Genomic DNA, 17,900 nt, shown 5'->3' with positions numbered 1-17,900 from the left:
CTTGCTCTCTCTCTTTGCCCCTCCTCTGCTCTCTCACTCTCTCTCAAAATAAACTAAAGATAAATAAATAAATAAATAGTAAAACTCTTTAAATTTCTTTTAAATTTAAATTTTATTTTTCAGAGAGAGAGTGTAAGCAAGGAAGGCGCAGACAGAGAGGGAGACAGAGGATCCAAAGTGGGCCCTGTGCTGACAGCAGCTATCCCGACGCAGGGCTCTGACGAATGGCAAGATCACGACCTGAGCCAAATTTGGACACTCAACCCACCGAGATACCCAGGCGCCCCCCAAGAAACCTATTTAAAAAAAATAGGGTGGGGCGCCTGGGTGGCGCAGTCGGTTAAGCGTCCGACTTCAGCCAGGTCACGATCTCGCGGTCCGTGAGTTCGAGCCCCGCGTCAGGCTCTGGGCTGATGGCTCAGAGCCTGGAGCCTGTTTCCGATTCTGTGTCTCCCTCTCTCTCTGTCCCTCCCCCGTTCATGCTCTGTCTCTCTCTGTCCCAAAAATAAATAAAAAACGTTGAAAAAAAAAAAATAGGGTGACTGGGTGGCTCAGTGGGTTAAGCGTCCGACTTCGGCTCAGGTCATGATCTCACAGCTTGTGAGTTTGAGTCCCATGTCGGGCTCTGTGCTGACAGTTCAGAGCCTGGAGCCTGCTTCACATTCTGTGTCTCCCTCTCTCTCTCTCTGCCCCTTCCCTGCTCACACACTCTCTCTCAACAATAAACAACAACAACAAAAAAATTAGAAAAAAAATAAATAAATAAAGAAGTCCAAAGGAGGGAAAAGACCTTTTCCAGCTAAAAGGAAGAAGCAGCATCTGAGATAGACAGACATCTCCCAAAGCATTACTGGTTCAAATAACAGATAAGAGGTACCTATAAAGAACAAAAAATAAGAAATGATACCTGATTATTTTCAGGGCTGAGACGCCCTCCTGTCCCAGGAGTGCCTGGTATCTTTACCACTGTAGTGCTATTGGCCATGGAGCCTTGTGGAGGAGTGCTGGCTGGTTCCGGTTTTATGGATGAGAAATTGGAGAGGTTGATTAGGGCTGAGGGGCCAAACTGGTTCATAATCTGCCGAGCTTTGGACTTCAGCTCATAGAGCTTATCAAGATCCTGTTTCTTTTTGGAGCTGTGAGGACCAAGGCCAATCAACTGTAGAAGGAAAACAAGAGAATTAACTCCAGAAACATCTTTAATAAAGGGTAAGTTTTGAAAGTAAACTTATATAAAGTCTCTTGAACTTGAAGGGTCTTTAGGATTTCTGGGATAGTGACCATGTGATACCTGCACATTAAAAATGGACGGAATGAGGAATGTTCATTGCTCTCACCTCATATTTAGAAACTATCTTTTCTCTAAAATCTAAATGAAATAGTCCACAAAATTAAATAAGTAAATGAAATGAGAAATCTTATGTACAAAAATAAACTAGAATGAGTAAGACATTTTTGAAGACTTCGTAAAAATAGAATACTTGGTTAAGTACTAAATGTGTTATTTTTCAACAGCAAATAATGTTAAATTCAAATAAATCATGGCACAATCACATACTTAAAACCAGTCACAAAACTTCAGAAAACAGATTAGTTCATTTTGGCACTTCAAAACATGCTTAAATCTATGTCAGGGCTATGTCTAATCAACACGATTTTTAGCAACTGTTAAAAGTAAGCTGTTTTTTGTCATCAAGAGCAAATTTTCTTTGAGTGTTAGCAATCTTTAAGTACATGCAGAGTCCCTAGCCTGGAGTAGCCAAGACTCCTAAATTTTAAAGCCATGAGGTAGACTCTGTGGACAGCAGCTTTGGTGTCATCAAGATCAGAAGCACATTTACCAAATTCCATCAACAGCGGCCTCAACGAGCTTACTTACAGCTATCTGAGTGTCTAGATCTTTAATTACATCAGCAACAGCTGTGAGCCCGGTGAACTGAGAGGCAGCCATTTTCAAAAGCTACCTGTAAATGAACAACTGGCATCAAGCACCACTCTTGCCACAGAACCATTTCAGTTGCGTGGCTGGCACATCTTCACGGGCCAGAATCCAAGCAAACTGGATGTGGAGAAACGCATCCATATTCCTGTCTCCTTATTCTTACTCATTACCAAGAGAAATATCTCCATCTCTTTCATACGTAGCTTTTAAAATTAATGAAGATTATAGTAATATAAATTCTCTTCTAATGAAACGGATGTTCTAGCGTTAGGGATAAACTAGCAGCATATGGAAACTTCATTGGCCAAATTGTGAAACTTGAACTTGCAGGAATCATGGCAGTGGTTATCAGAACGTGGTGAAGCTTAGCAACCTAAATGAGCATCTATACGTGTGAACTCTTGCCCCAGTTGCTGAGTTCCTCCCCAACAAACTGTCTAACTTTCTTTTTTTTTTTTTTAATTTTTTTTCAACGTTTTTAATTTATTTTTGGGACAGAGAGAGACAGAGCATGAACGGGGGAGGGGCAGAGAGAGAGGGAGACACAGAATCGGAAACAGGCTCCAGGCTCCGAGCCATCAGCCCAGAGCCTGACGCGGGGCTCGAACTCACGGACCGCGAGATCGTGACCTGGCTGAAGTCGGACGCTTAACCGACTGCGCCACCCAGGCGCCCCCTGTCTAACTTTCTAACACGAGAAATCACCTTTCCTGGTTTACCCTTAAGAAAAGCAACTAACTATGCACTGGTTAAGTGACCAAGAGAAACCTGGCCAAGAGTCAGCTGAGGGGGACAGCAGAGCATCAAGATCACTTGTTTGTTTTTTAACCATATGCAGTCCATGCCTCCTTCTCCCTTACCCACAAATGGTACCAACAGAAGAATCAGGAGAGGGAAAGATTGAGAATGTGGTTAATAGTTGTTCTGTAATGTTATAAAAACAAACTATTTACCCACAGCAAGTTTTATGAAAGAGACTTATTAAAGATTATCAGTATGTTCACCACACTGAACATATTATACCCTTCAAATAACATTCCCATAACCTTCAAGGGACTTCCCAAAGAGTACTGGGTATTGCTCAAAATAAGTAGAAGACTTTTTTTGTAATAGAGATTTCTGCATAATGGGAATTCCTGTAATAAGACCTGTAGACAAGAACACAACCTACACAGCACCAAATATGAATAATCATATGTCAAGTTTGGAATTAACATTAAGGAATAGCTCCAATGACTATTAATGAAATAAGTTGTTTTAATGAAATAAGGGGAATCCATACAATATAAGAAACATCAAAGTTTCTCCCTAAGAAACTAGACTGCAGTTTACTGTATTGTTTTGTTGAGAAGCAAACATTACTTCTGCATTTTCAATAATTCTGGTAAGTGAGCTATTTCTTCCATTAAAACAAAACAAAACAAAGCAGATGATAACCACTCATTACCAGACTGACACTGCCCATAGTTTCCTAGACTATTCCTTTATTTGGTTGGATTTAAAACACCATATTTGGATGGGTGATGATTACATGGATTTACACAATGTCAAAGTCATCACACTGAATAGTTAAGATCTGTGCATTTTATTGTATATACAAATTATACCACTATTAAGGACAGGAAACCAAATCACCCAACCCCCACCCAAATAAATAAAGGATTGCACTCTTAGACATTTATCCCAGAAAAATAAAAACTTGTGTTCCCACACAAACCTATATTCTCATGTTCATAGCATATATCAATAAGGAAAAGATAGATTATTGAATACATGGTGGTATATGAGTACATCTGGAAAAAATCTGGTTTCATGTTTAAAATTTAAATATTTGACCCATCTGGAATGAGGGGGGGTATATATATATTCCTCCCTTCATACACTCTTTTATTGCAGATGGATCAAATATTTAAATCTTAAATATAAAATGAATTATCTTAAATGTTAAATATAAAATACTAGAATATAGGAGATTTAAAAAATATTCAGGAATATAACCCTCTCACTTTATTAAAAAAAACTAACCCAAAATGGATCATATACTTTAATAATATCAAATGTACAACTACAATACTTTTAGAAAAAACAGGAGAAAATCTTTGGGCTCTAGCTAGACAAGAGTTCTTAGACTTGACACTAAATGCAATCAATAAAAGGAAATATTTCTAAATTGGCCTTCATCAAATTAAAAATGTTTCCTATGTGAAAGCCTACGTAGAAAGGATGAAAAGACAAGCTACAGACGAGGAGAAAGTATTTACAAACTACATATCCAACAAAAGACTAGTATCTATAAAGTATAAAGAATTCTCAAAACTCAACACGTCTTTTTTTTTTTAACTAATTCAATTACAAAATGCACAGAAGACCTGACCAGATATTTCACCAAAGTCATACAGATGGCAAACAAAGCACAAGAAAAGGTATTCAACGTCATTAGTCATTAAAGAAAGGCAAATTAAAACTGCAGTAAGATGAAACTACACACCTATAAGTATGCCTAAAATAAAAAATAGTGATAGCGCCAAATACTGACAAGGATGCAGAGAAAATGGATCACTAGCACATTGCAAGTGGGAATGTAAACAGTACAGCCACTCTAAAACAGTTTGCAGTTTCTTAAAAAAATCTAAGGATATACTGTCACAGAGAAGCCTAAGGAGACATGAAGACAAATGGAAAAACTAAGATCTGAGTAAATGATGGACTTCAGTTAATAATACTGTATTAATATTGGCTCATTAGTTTTAACAAATGCACCATACTAATGTAAGATGTTGCTATGGAGACACTGGGTGTATGGAAACCCTATTACCTTCCCAATTTTTCTGTAAATCTCAACTGTTCTAAATTTTATCTTAACGTTTATTCATTTTTGAGAGACAGAGCACAAGTGGGGGAGGAGCACAGAGAAAAAAGGAGACACAGGATCTGAAGCAGGTACTAGGCTCTGAGCTGTCAGCACAGAGCCTGACGTGGGGCTCGAACTCATGAACCACGAGATTATGACCTGAGCCAAAGTCGGATGCTTACCCCACTGAGCCACCCAGGTGCCCCTAAAACTGTTCTAAGAAATAGTTTATTAAAAAACTAGGGGTGCCTGGGTGGCTCAGTCGGGTAAGCATCTGACTCTATATCTCAGCTCAGGTCATGATCTCATGGTTCATGAGATGAAGCCCTGAGATGGGGTCTGTGTTGACGTTGCAAAGCTTGCTTGGGATTCTTTCAATCCCTCTCTCTGTACCCCTCTCCTGCTCTTGTGCATGCACGTGTGTATGTGTGAGTATGTGTGTGTCTTTCTCTCTCTCTCAAAATAAATAATCATTTAAAAAAATAAAGTAAAAAAAAAAAAAAAACTAGAAAAAAAAAAGGGGGGAAGGGGTGCCTGGCTGGCTCAGCAGGTAGAGCATGCGACTCTTAATCTCAGGGTCAGAGTTCAAGTCCTACATTGGGTGTCAAGCCTACTCTAAAAAGAAAAAAGGGGAAAAAAGAACAAACCATTAATACACAAAACAACAGGGATGAATCTCAAAAAATATTTAAGCAAAAAAAAAAAAATCCAGTCTCAAAAGAAATACTCTATGATTCCATTTATTTAATTTTTAAATTTGTATTTCATTAAAAAATTTTTTTTAATGTTTTTATTTTTGAAGGAGAGAGAAACAGAGCATGAGAGGGGGAGGAGCAGACAGAAAGGGAGACACAGAACCTGAAGCAGGCTCCAGGCTCTGAGCTGTCAGCACAGAACCCAACACAGGGCTAGCTAGCACTCACAAACTGTGAGATCATGACCTGAGCCGAAGTCGGACGCTCAATCGACTGAGCCACCCAGGCACCCCGTATTTGTATTTCATTTTTAAAGTTTATTCATTTTGAGGGGGGCTGCAGAGAGAATGGGAGGAGAGAGAATCTCTCAACTTGGGGCTCAATTCCATGAACCATGAGATTATGATCTGAGCCAAAATCAAGAGAGTCCAACGTTTAACTGATTGCACCACCCAGGCACCCCTGATTCCGTTTATATGAAATTCTAACCTCTAATGATCTAAAAACTAAACTCTAGCAATAGATGGGGCAGAGACTGAACAGGGGTATGGGGGAAGTTTGTGAGGTAGATATAAATGTTCTATATCTTGAGGGGGGTGATGCTTACACAGCTGCATACATTTCTGAAAACCCATCAAACTAAATACTTACAATGTGCATTTTATTGTACACAAATTATACCTCAATAAAGTCGGCTCAGAAAAAAAAAAACAAAAACTCTTAATATGCAACTATTACACGACCCAACAATTGAAGTCCTAGGCATTTATCCTAGAGAAATGAGAACTTATGTTCACACCAAAACCTTTACATGAATATTCATAGTAGCCTTATTTGTAACAGTCAAAAACTGCAATCAGCTCAGGTGTCTCTCAAGAAGTGGATGGTTAAACAAACTGGTATATCCAGATCATGGAAAATTACTTATCAATAAAAAGAAAAAAACTTGATACACACGACTTACATGAACCTCCAGAGAATTACGTTGAGCAAAAGACAATACAAAAATGTATTTATATAACATCTTTGAAATGACAAAATTTTAGGAACAGGAAAGAGATTCGTGAGGTTGTTAGGCACTGAGTAGCAGGGAAGCAGATGTGGTTACAAAAGGGCAGTATGAGGGACCTTTGTGATGGAATCATTCAGTGTCTTGACTGTGATGACAGATAAAAGAACCTTTAGGGGCTCCTGGGTAACTCAGTCAGTGAGGTGACCAATGACCAACCAATGACCAACTCTTGATTTTTGTCTCAGGTCATGATCTCGTGGTTCGTGGGTTCAAGCACCACAATGGGCTCTTTGCTAACAGTGTGGAGCCTGCTTGGGATTTTCTGTCTCTCTGCCCCTCCCCTGCTTACTCTCTCTCTCTCTCTCAAAATAAATAAATAAATACTAAAAAAAAAAAAAAAAGAACTATGAAAGTGACTAAATTGTATAGGACTTAATCCACATACATCCACAAATGAATACAAGTCAACAAATACAAGTAAAACTGGGTAAATATGAATGAGACTGGTGGATTATATCAGGGTCAATATCCTGATTGTCATATTGCACAACAGTTTTGCAAAATGTTACCACTGGAGAAAGCTAGGCAAAGTATACAAGAGATCTCTGTATGTTATTTTTTTTTTAATTAAAAAAATTATTTATTTATTTTGAGAGAGAGAGAGAGAGAGAGAGAGTGGGGAAGGGACAGAGAGAGGGGGAGAAAGAAAATCCCAGCACAGAGCTCAACGCAAGGCTGAAACTCACAAACCAAGAGATCATGACCTGAGCCAAAGTCTGACACTTAGCCCACTTAGCCACCCAGGTGTTCCACTCTGTATTATAATTTCTTATAACTGCAAATAAATCTACAATTATCTCAATTTTTAAAATTGGGGAAAAAAATTCTCAGCAGTAAATGAAAAGCCCTTCTAAAGATGGCCCAAAGGGGGCGCCTGAGTGGCTCAGTCAGTTAAGTGTCTGACATCAGCTCAGGTCATGAGCTCCAGGATCACAAGTTCCATCCCCGCATTGGGCTCTCTGCTGTCAGCATGGAGCCTGCTTCTGATCCTCTGTCACCCCCTCTCTCTGCCCCTCCCCTGCTTGCACCCACTCTCTCTTTGAAAAATAAACATTTTAAAATAAATAAATAAAATAAAGATGACCCAAAGCTCAGGAGCCATAAAATACTTGACATGTTCAATTACATAAAAATAAAAATGTCTGACAAATAAAATTAAAAAAAAAAAACAAAAATAAAATGTCTGCAAGGCAACAAACATAATAAAGGACAAAAAGACAAACTAGCAAAAATATATGCAATATATATATATCAAAGACAAAGAACTAATTTCTTTTACATATAAAAAATACTTAGACATCAATAGGCACCCAACCACCCAAAAGAAAAATTGCAAAAAACAAAACAAAAAACCCCAAAAAAACACAGCACAAGAAATTCAAATAGTTCTTAAAGTAATGAAATTACTTTTATTCTCATTCATAATAAAAACACAGATTAAAACTATTTATTCCTCCTCTGGCAATGATGAAAAAGTTTTACATGTACTCTGAAAATTTTATGGATAGTCATTTCATCTGTTGTTGGAGTGGGGGGAATATAAATTTGTTAGAGGTCTCTATACAGGGCTACTTAGCAGTATCTACCAAAATTAGAAAAACATATATTGTTTTGACCCCACAGTTCCATGTTTAGCAATTTATATTACAGTTGAACTTCTATGTAAAAATAATACTGTACATACAAGGAATATAAGCCTAAATGTCCATCAAAAGTGATACAGTTAAATAAATCAGGGTATAACCACAATGAAATACACTGAAAAAGAGTAAGACTCATGAAAATATTAAGCTAAATGAAAGAATCCAGAGGTACCTGGCTGGCCCAATAGGAAGAGCTGTAACCCTTTTTTGTTTTGTTTTGTTTTTGTTTTTTTGGAAGGCAGGAGGTTTATTTTACACCAGAGGGGCTCAGAGGAGATCACTCTCCAAGGTCTGAGCTGGAAGAGCTGTAACTCTTAATCTCAGGGTCATGGGTTCGAGCCCCATGTTGGGTGTAGAAATTACTTAAATAAAACTTTTTAAAAATTAAACAAAATAGGGGCGCCTGGGTGGCGCAGTTGGTTAAGCATCCGACTTCAGCCAGGTCACGATCTCACGGTCCGTGAGTTCGAGCCCCGCGTCAGGCTCTGGGCTGATGGCTCAGAGCCTGGAGCCTGTTTCCCATTCTGTGTCTCCCTCTCTCTCTGCCCCTCCCCCGTTCATGCTGTCTCTCTCTGTCCCAAAAATAAATTAAAAAACGTTGAAAAAAAAAATAAAATAAATTTAAAAAAAAAAAAAAAAAAAAATTAAACAAAATAAATAAAAAAGAATCCTGTCACAAAAGACATGTTGTATCATTCCATTTATATAAAATGTCCAGAACAGACACACCTATCAAGACAAGAAAGTGGATTAGTGGTTGCCAGGGCTGAAACGTAAGGGAGAAGAATAGGGATTGACCGCTAATGGTAAAGGGTTTATTTTAGGAGGGGACAAAATAATCTGAAATTAGATTATGGTGATGGTTGGTTGCATAACCCTGAATGTATAAAAAAGCCATTGAACTGTACATCTGATAATGGTGAATTGTATGATAATGTCAATGATATCTCAATAAAGCTGTTTTTAAAAAATGAAAAAACTCATGAAAGGACCTCTAAAATACACTGTTCATTGAAAATCCAAGGTACAGAATAGTGAGAATAATTTATCATCTATTAAAAGACATATAACTGTAAATGCATAAATTATTCCTGGAAAGATAAATAAGAAACTGATAACAGCAGTTATCTTGGTAGGGAAGGGAACGGTAGTATCTGGGTGGCCTATGGGACCAAGGTGGGAGAAGATTTACTTTTCATCATATACCCTAAATTCTGTACCATGTGTATATGCTACCTATGAAAAAAAGAATTAAAGTAGTATTTGGTTTGTTTCCTCTGAAAAAATAGGTAGTTCTGACAACTTTTTAAAATATAACAAAAAATACAGCAGTAGCAACAAAAACGAATTTAACCTATATCTCATACCTTATAAAAAAGCAAACTCAAAACTGATCATACACTTAAAATTAAAAATGTAAAACTATAAAACTTTTAGAAGAAAATATATACGGAAAAAAAATCTTCATAACTTTGGGTCAGGACAGAGTTCTTACATGTAACACCAAAAGCATAATCCACAAAAGAAAGAAATTGAGGAGTGCCTGGTGGCTCAGTCGTTTAAGCGTATAACTTCGGCTCAGGTTGTGATCTCATGATTTGTGAGTTCCAGCCCCGCATTGGACTCTGCACTAATAGTGCGGAGCCTGTTTGGCATTCTCTCTCTCCCTCTTTCTCTGCCTCTCCCTACTCTCTCTCTCTCTCAAAATAAATAAACTTTGTGAAAAAAAAAGAAAGAAATTGATAAAGCGAACTTCACCAAAATGTAAACTCCTGCTCCATAAAAGAAAATAAAGACATGTCATACATGAAGAGAAAATATTGAAAATCACATATCTGACAAATAACTTGTATCCAGGTTATATAAAGAGCTCTCAAAATTCAACAAGAAAAGTAACAATGCAATTAAAAAATGGACAAAAGATCTGAACAGACCCTATGCCTTAAGAAGATATGCAGATGACAAACACATGAAAAGATATTCAATATCATTAGTCATCTGGGGAATGCAATGAGGGAAATGAATAACCATTAAATACTATTAGAATAATTTAAAATTTTTATTTTAAATTTTTTTTTTTAAGGTTTTATTTTTTTTTGAGACAGAGAGAGACAGAGCATGAACAGGGGAGGGGCAGAGAGAGAGGGAGACACAGAATTGGAAGCAGGCTCCAGGCTCTGAGCCATCAGCCCAGAGCCCGACGCGGGGCTCGAGCTCACGGACCGCGAGATCGTGACCTGAGCTGAAGTTGGAGGCTTAACCGACTGAGCCACCCAGGCGCCCCTTTAAAAATTTTAAAAATAGACAAGTGCTGAAGAGGATGTTGAGCAACTGAAATCATCATACATTTCTGTGTGAATGTAAAATGGTGCAATCTCTTTAGAAAACAGTTTACAGTTTCTTATAAAGTGAAGTATATATTTATCGTATGACCCAGAAATCCCACTCCTAAGGTATTTACTAAAGAAATGAAAACTTCTATTCACACAAAAATTGGTGTGTGAATGTTTACAGCAACATTATTAATAACTGTCCAAAACTGGAAAAATAGATTGTCCTTCAACTGGTGAATGGATAAACTATAAATATATATCTATATAACGGAGTACTACTCAGCAATAGTAAGAAAGAACTACAGACACATGCAACAACATGGATAATCAAATGCATATGCTAAGTGAAAGTGGCAAGACAAAAGGCTACTTACTATATGATTCCATTTATATGACACTCTGGAAAAGGCAAAGCTATATGGATGGAGAGAACAGATTAGTGGTTGCCAGTGGCTTGGAGTGGGTTAGGGTTTGACTATAAAGGAGCAGCACGAAGAAAATTCTGGGGATGGTGGAACTTTTAGGGAGCAGTGTTATGGTGCTTACATGAAAGTGTGCATTGTCACAACTCATAGAACTGCACTCCCAAAAGGGTGGGTTTTTTGGTATGTAAATTTAAAAGCAAAACATCATAACCATTCTGAAATGGTCAATGACTCCATTTCCAAATCACCTGTTTACTGACAACTTTCATCAAGTCCAATTGTGGATGATACTGACCAAGCACAATGCCATGAAGTGACTGTAAATAACCTAAATTCTGTTATGTAATATACCATGGTTGCCTTTGGGCTACTCAAATATCTAACTCTCACTTACTTGGAATGCCAAGAAATAGGGAAGTACTACTGTGTAAAAACAGAGGCATTAATTGTGGGACAGTTTGAGAGAACAATTGTAACAGTAAACCCTTACTAGCACCTACTATGTGGAAATCACATGCTACGGGATTTACGAAATTAAGTCCAGAAAGTCCATGTCCCAGTAATCTACAGTAAAACTTACTTCATAATTTTATCAAAACAAGATTGTGTGGCTGGGAGTTCAATTAAATACCAAGTCTCTCCTCCCTCCTCCTCACCAGTTACATTTAAACTATGGGTGACAGGCTGAGGATAACAGCCCTAGCTGCTTTTCCTTTTAACAGCTTGTGCCTCAAACAGAAATCCAGTTGCAACCCTATCATTGTACTATGAGGTTCTGATTTTTCAGAGGGTTAGGAGATGGGGGGAGGCGGTCACACCTTGTAGTAATTATAAGACCATGGCCTTTTCTAGACATCTGTTTCATTAGCAATTTTTTTTTGAAAGTAAGCTTCATGCCCAGCACAGAGTCCAACACAGAGCTTGAACTCATGACCCTGAGATCAAGACCTGAGCTGCGATCAAGTCAGACACTAAAAGACTGCACCACCCAGGCACCCCAACAGATATTTTTTTATATTTTATTTTGGGGGGCACCTGGCTGGCTCAGTTAGAAGAGCATGAAACTCGATGTTGGGGTTGTGAGTTCGAGCCCCACCTGGAGTGTAGAGATTACTTAAATAAAACTTAAAAAAAAAAAAAAAAAGTTTTCACAAGGGGTGCCTGGGTGGCTCCGTCGGTACAGCATCCGACTTTTGATTTCAGCTCAGGTCATGATCTCACGGTTTGTGGGTTCCAGCCCCATGCTGGAATCTGAGCTGACAGTGCGGAGCCTACTTCGAATTTGCTCTTTCTCTCCCTGTCCCTCCCCTGTTCTCTCTCTCTCTCCTTCTCTGAAAATAAACTTTATTTTTTTTTAAATTTTGTTTAATGGTTATTTATTTCTGAGACAGAGAGAGACAGAGCATGAGTGGGGGAGGGGCAGAGAGAGAGGGAGACACAGAATCTGAAGCAGGCTCCAGGCTCTGAGCACAGAGCCCGACACGGGGCTGGAACTCACAGACCGTGAGATCATGACTGAGCCGAAGTCAGAAGCTCAACCGACTGAGCCATCCAGGCACCCCAGAAAATAAACTTTAAAAAAAAGTTTTAAAAAATAGTTTAAGTAATCTCTACACCCAACATTGGGGCTCAGACTTACAACCCTGAGATCAAGAGTCGCATGTTCTTTGGACTGAACCAGTCCAAAATATATATACATATATGTATATATATATATATATATATTTTTTTTTTAAGTGAAGAGAATAGGGGAAGAACAGATTGTCTTTAAAACCCTTTCACTTCTGAAATGTTTAGGAATTATTTAAACCAAATAGTGGAGTAAAGGGGACTACCAGGCTGATGGCATAAAAGCCCTATCACTGTGGTACAGGACTTAAATGACTGGGTTTTCTGTTTCTTTCCTCATTGGCTTCTAGATGTATCTAAATGAGCTCAAATTTCCCAGCCTTAAAAAAAAAAAATCCATTAATTGCATTCTGTAAAACTTGAGAGGAACATTTCTTTCCATTAGTTTTTTTGACTAGTTTGATTCTGTTTAGGTGGTCTTGGCTTAACAGAAAGGCAATACAGTACAGTGGTCAAGGGACAGACTCTGGTGGCAATGTCTGGGTTCAAATACCAACTCTGCCACTTATTAATCAGCTTTACGTCCTTGAGCAAGTTATTCTAATCTCTTTATACCTCAGTTTCCTCATGTGAAAAATGCGGTTATTCATAAAGTATATCTCATGGGACTGTTGTGACAGTACATTGAATTTATGTATAGAAAGCACTTAGAAGAGTGCCTGGCACATGAAAAGTACAAATAAACATGTTTGCTAATATTATAATATATATGCTCCTCTCTTCTAAATCTTAGTTATAAAAATCAGTGCATTAAAGCTAAAGGTTTTCAACCATTGTAGTATGTGTTGGTGGCATCCTATAACCATTTTTATGACTTCAGATATTAAAAAAAAAAAAAAAAGTGGGGTTCCTGGGTGATCAGTCAGTTAAGCATCAGACTCTTGATTCTGGCTAGGGTCATGGTCTCAAGGTTTGGGAGTTCCTGCCCCACATTGGGATCTGTGCTGACACTGCAGAGCCTGCTTGGGATGGGATTTTCTCTCAAAATAAATAAATAAGCTTTGGAAAAAAAAAAAAAAAAAAACTTGGTCAAAAGGAGGCTGATGAGGGTCCTATGGCACAGGGAAGGCCCAAGTCAGGAGGGTTGGGTATCATACTACTTCTTCCACAGAGTTATAGGAGCTCCCTTTGACCAAATTTTCTACATCTATAATTAAGAGTGGGATCCGAATTCTTAAGTCCTTACACCTCTAACAATTAATGTAAGATTTTAGATTAAGTCCATATGTACAGATTTCAGTTTGTCTTCTGCCGCTGGCACACCTATTTCACAATACAGACTGATAAACACTGGTTGTGTATGTCTCCAAAGTATTTTGGGGCTTTCCATGAAGACCTCAGGTCAAAAGTAATACGTTCCATGTTCAGATCTTCTCTAACACAATGATTTTCTGATCAGGTACTTTGAAACACTATTATGATAATTCAATGCTAGAGCTACATATGAGTGAAATAAGTACCTTTTGCAAATGTAGATGAGAATGTTAACTCAAGAATAAATTGTCATTAATTAAACCATCAAGTATTTTGAAATGGTGTCATGGGAATGCTTTACTTCATAATTTGGGGTAAGTTTTGATCACTTGTATATAGTAGAGGCACTTGAAAATAGTATAAGCTAACCCTTTGGGGAAAAAAAACAGTAGTCTCAACTAAGTTAGCCCAATTTCCCTAATCATCTAGTTCATGTTGCAATTAATTGTAAAGTTAATCCGATTTAAGTCCTTGTTCTTCAAATTGGTCTTTTGTGGCCTCCTAAATTTAAAATTAAATATATCTTTCTCCATTGTAAGGAAAAGTTCTAATCAGGTCCCATTTTTAGATCTTGAATATCTATGCTTATTTAAAAACAAAGAAATTTAGCTCTCAAATACTACACTATATAAGTACCCTAGCAAGTTATAGTACTTGGTATTAATAGAAATCTTAAGGAGGAGGGGGTGCTTTCATTCAATATGTTTTGTTTAACTGTTACTTCTATTTTGTTGATGGGCAAACTGAGATATGGAAAGGAATTCACTTAGAAAAGTGGACAAAATTAGTCAAACACATACAAGGTTTGACTGGGGATGGGCCACTTAGTTCCATGTGTTTTCAGGCAAGGTACTTAAACTCTCTGAACCAATTTCCTTATCTGCACAATGGGACTGACAATATCTAACTTGTGGAGTTGTGAGAATTAAATAATATAACACTTGAAAGTGCTTACGGGGGCACCTGGGTGGCTCAGTCGGTTAAGCAGCCGACTTCGGCTCAGGTCATGATCTTGCGGTCCGTGAGTTCGAGCCCGGTGTCGGGCTCTGTGCTGACAGCTCAGAGCCTGGAGCCTGTTTCAGATTCTGTGTCTCCCTCTCTCTGACCCTCCCCCGTTCATGCTCTGTCTCTCTCTGTCTCAAAAATAAATAGACGTTAAAAAAATAATAATAATAAAAAAAGAAAGTGCTTACAATAGTGCCTGATTAATCTGTGTAGGTTTCAGTAAAAGATATTATTGAAGGGAAGTAACTGGTCCAGGTATCCCTGACATTCTTATCTAAAAGCAGCCATCTCCAATAAATGCTGATACTAAAAATATAGGATATAACTTATTTATCTGCAACTTTCTAAATGGCTTACTATATTGGGGTTGGGGGAGGGGGAGGAGAAGCGTTCCTTTAAAGGTTCCCTAAGTGGTGACATTCACTGTATTGATGTCAATACAGCCACAAGACTTGAAATAAAGTACTAAATTTGTAAAAATTTCCTTCTTGAGTTTGACGTTAAAGCAAAGATTCTAGAAGCATGTTTTCAAGGATATTATTAGCCAAGATCTCCTATTTGCTAGGCACAGCAGGGTACTATATCAAAATTATGATCGAATCAATCATTGCTTCATGTGATCCTAAGCCTTCTTTGGACCTCAGCCTCTTTACCTATAAAACAGGAGTTTTACAAAGATTATCTTTCTGGGCCATCCTGTCCTCCTATCTCTAACATTCTTTTATTTGAGATGCAGAGATCTGTGCTCAATCAGGGTTCAGTGGAATGGTATTTAAAGCACTTATCAAGTATATAACTGAGTTCAAACGGCTTCAACTTCACATCAGAGCTTTGTAAGAATGAAGCAGAAAACGAAGATGCTTGCATGTGGGCTTTCCTAGATAAAAGTATCTGACACAAGAAAAGCCTGCCAAAAGCCAAGCAGGCAGCGCGAAGGAAGGGTCGTCTTCCCCTGAATACATCCTTTACCACTCTGGATTCAGAGAATATGAGGAAAAAAACGGATCACTACATCTTTTCCAAACTCTCCCTTTCCTTTGGAGGCTGATCTCCCTGCAGCCATGGCCCCTTATACTCTCCGCTTTGGAGAGCTCGGGTTCTCACAGCCCTGTTCCTTCAGGTACTTCGGAGTCTCCAAGCCCTGATCCCGTCCCCACAGAAGCCCGTCTTCACTGCCCGCTGCCGTTCCTTCCAAACCCAAGTGGTCTCTGAGCGCTCCTGCCCCTCAGGAACCTAAGTCTTCGCTAATCTGTTTCTGAATCCTTAAGAGCCTGGGTCTTGACTGTCCCGCTTCTGTCTCTCAGGAGCCCAAGTCCTCATAGCTCCGCTTTTACCTTTCAGGAGCCCGTGTCTTCACGCCCCTTTCCATTCAGACCCTCTCCTCTTAAGAGTACGGGTCCTCATAATCCTGTTTCCCTTACATCGCTTTCCCTCAGGTGCCGGAGAACTCACATTCGTCCCGGTCCCTAAGTCCCGTCTATAGCCCCGGTCCCCACAGCCGCGTCTTCTCCGAGCCCGGAGCCCCTTAGTCCCGTCCCAACAGCCTGATTCCTCGCACAACCCGGTATCCTCCACAACATAGTTCTTCAAACACTGACCCACTGTGGGTCTGGGTCCTGACTCCCTCCTCCCGCTCTTCTTCCTCAACTGCCAGGGCCCAAGACTCACAGGCAGCAGCGTCTATCTCCCCATGATATGCGGAGACTGCCCCAGTGAAGCGTTCGTTTCAGCAGCCGGTCCGACTGCTCGGCCCTCCCCGAGTACTTCCGGCACCGCTCCCCGCCTCCAACCCGGAAACGCGCGGCTCTTCCGGCCGGCGGGCGCGCGCCTCGTTTACGCATGCGCAGACTGCTCTCTGACACGTGGTCGCGGTCCTAGGCTGTTTCTCTGCTCCGGCGGTTGGGGTTTTTCTTGCTTGTGGTTGGGTGGCAGCGTGGGCGAACTCGTTGCCTTCTACGCGTTGCGATCCCTGCTCTTGCTGTTTCTTTCAGTCTCCGCGTATCGTATACGCTAGCACGGCCGATAATTGACGCCCTTGGATGTCTTACAGGTCGCCATTTTTAGTTGATTTAGTTGCCTTTATGGTCGTATCTAGACAGATACCACTTGGGACCGAAGCACCCCGTGGATAATTCCGTTGAACTCTAACAAGGGAATTGGCAGCACAAGAGCGTGGAGACGAGAGACGGGTTGTACCTATGGATTGGCAAATAGTATTAATTGAGCACTTACTGTCATCAAGGAACTTTGCTAAGCCTCTTAACTCCGATACATCATTTAATCTTTTTAAAAATTATTTGTTTTGAAATGGGGGAGGGGCAGAGAGGGAGAGAGAGAATCCCAAGCAGACTGCACATGAAGCCTGACGCTGGGCTTGATCCCACCACCCCCAAATCAGGATTTGAACCAATATCAAGACTCAGATGCTCAATCGACTGAGCCACCCAGGTGCCCCTATATCACATAATCATTTAAATAAAACCCCTGAGAGGGGCGCCCTAGTGGCCTAGTGAGTTAAGTGTGGGACTCTTGATCTCTGGTTTTTATCTCGGTTTGGTGAGTTACAGACCCCACGTGGGGCTCCTCGCTTCTGATAACATGGAGCCTGCTTGGGATTGTCTCTCCCTCTCTCTGCCCCTTTCTTGCTCTCTCTCCCTCTCTCTCTCAAAATAAAATTAAAAAAAACAACTTTAAAATAAAATCGCTGAGAGATTAAGTAAGGTTCTAATAAGTGCAGTCTCAACTTGAACTCTCACTTAAAGCCTAATCCTGTCCTGTGTGTAACCATTAAACTGATGGTTTTAGTTTTTACATCACTTTGGGATAACATTTTTTACCTTATGCCAAGTGCTAGGCATGTAAGAGCCAGTCCCAACCAATGTGATGTTCACACTAAAATGAAGAACCTGCAGACACAAACGAATATACAAAGGGCCATGACAGCCCAAAGTGAGCCATAGTAACTGCCTGCAGAAATCAGGAAGAGGTGTCCCCCACCTATATTGGTGCAGTAACCTAACCTTTTTTTTTTTTTAAGCTTATTTAATTTAC

At 39.5% G+C, this 17,900-nt stretch overlaps 1 protein-coding gene across 3 annotated transcripts in view; it reads right to left on the bottom strand.

Annotated features, from left to right (window-relative positions):
- The window catches only part of TAF12 (TATA-box binding protein associated factor 12), a 33,758-nt gene extending 17,108 nt beyond the window's left edge, over nucleotides 1-16,650 (bottom strand). The window contains exons 1-3 of one of the 3 annotated variants that reach the window (XM_058718376.1): nucleotides 16,518-16,631; nucleotides 1,880-1,964; nucleotides 908-1,159 (exon numbers count right to left, since the gene is read on the bottom strand). In XM_058718376.1, coding sequence (XP_058574359.1) covers nucleotides 908-1,159; nucleotides 1,880-1,951 — 324 coding nt within the window. In that variant the 5' untranslated portion in view covers nucleotides 1,952-1,964; nucleotides 16,518-16,631. Of the gene's footprint in view, nucleotides 1-907; nucleotides 1,160-1,879; nucleotides 1,965-6,452; nucleotides 6,573-16,517 lie in introns of those variants that run through there. The other 2 variants (XM_058718379.1, XM_058718378.1) reach the window with 2 other exon arrangements.
- Between the last annotated feature and the right edge of the window lie 1,250 nt (nucleotides 16,651-17,900).

This window comes from Neofelis nebulosa, chromosome 2, assembly GCF_028018385.1.
Source record: "Neofelis nebulosa isolate mNeoNeb1 chromosome 2, mNeoNeb1.pri, whole genome shotgun sequence".
Classification (NCBI taxonomy): Eukaryota; Metazoa; Chordata; class Mammalia; order Carnivora; family Felidae; genus Neofelis; species Neofelis nebulosa.
Note: the sequence above shows the minus strand (reverse complement) of the source record. Positions and strands in the feature narration are given on the sequence as shown.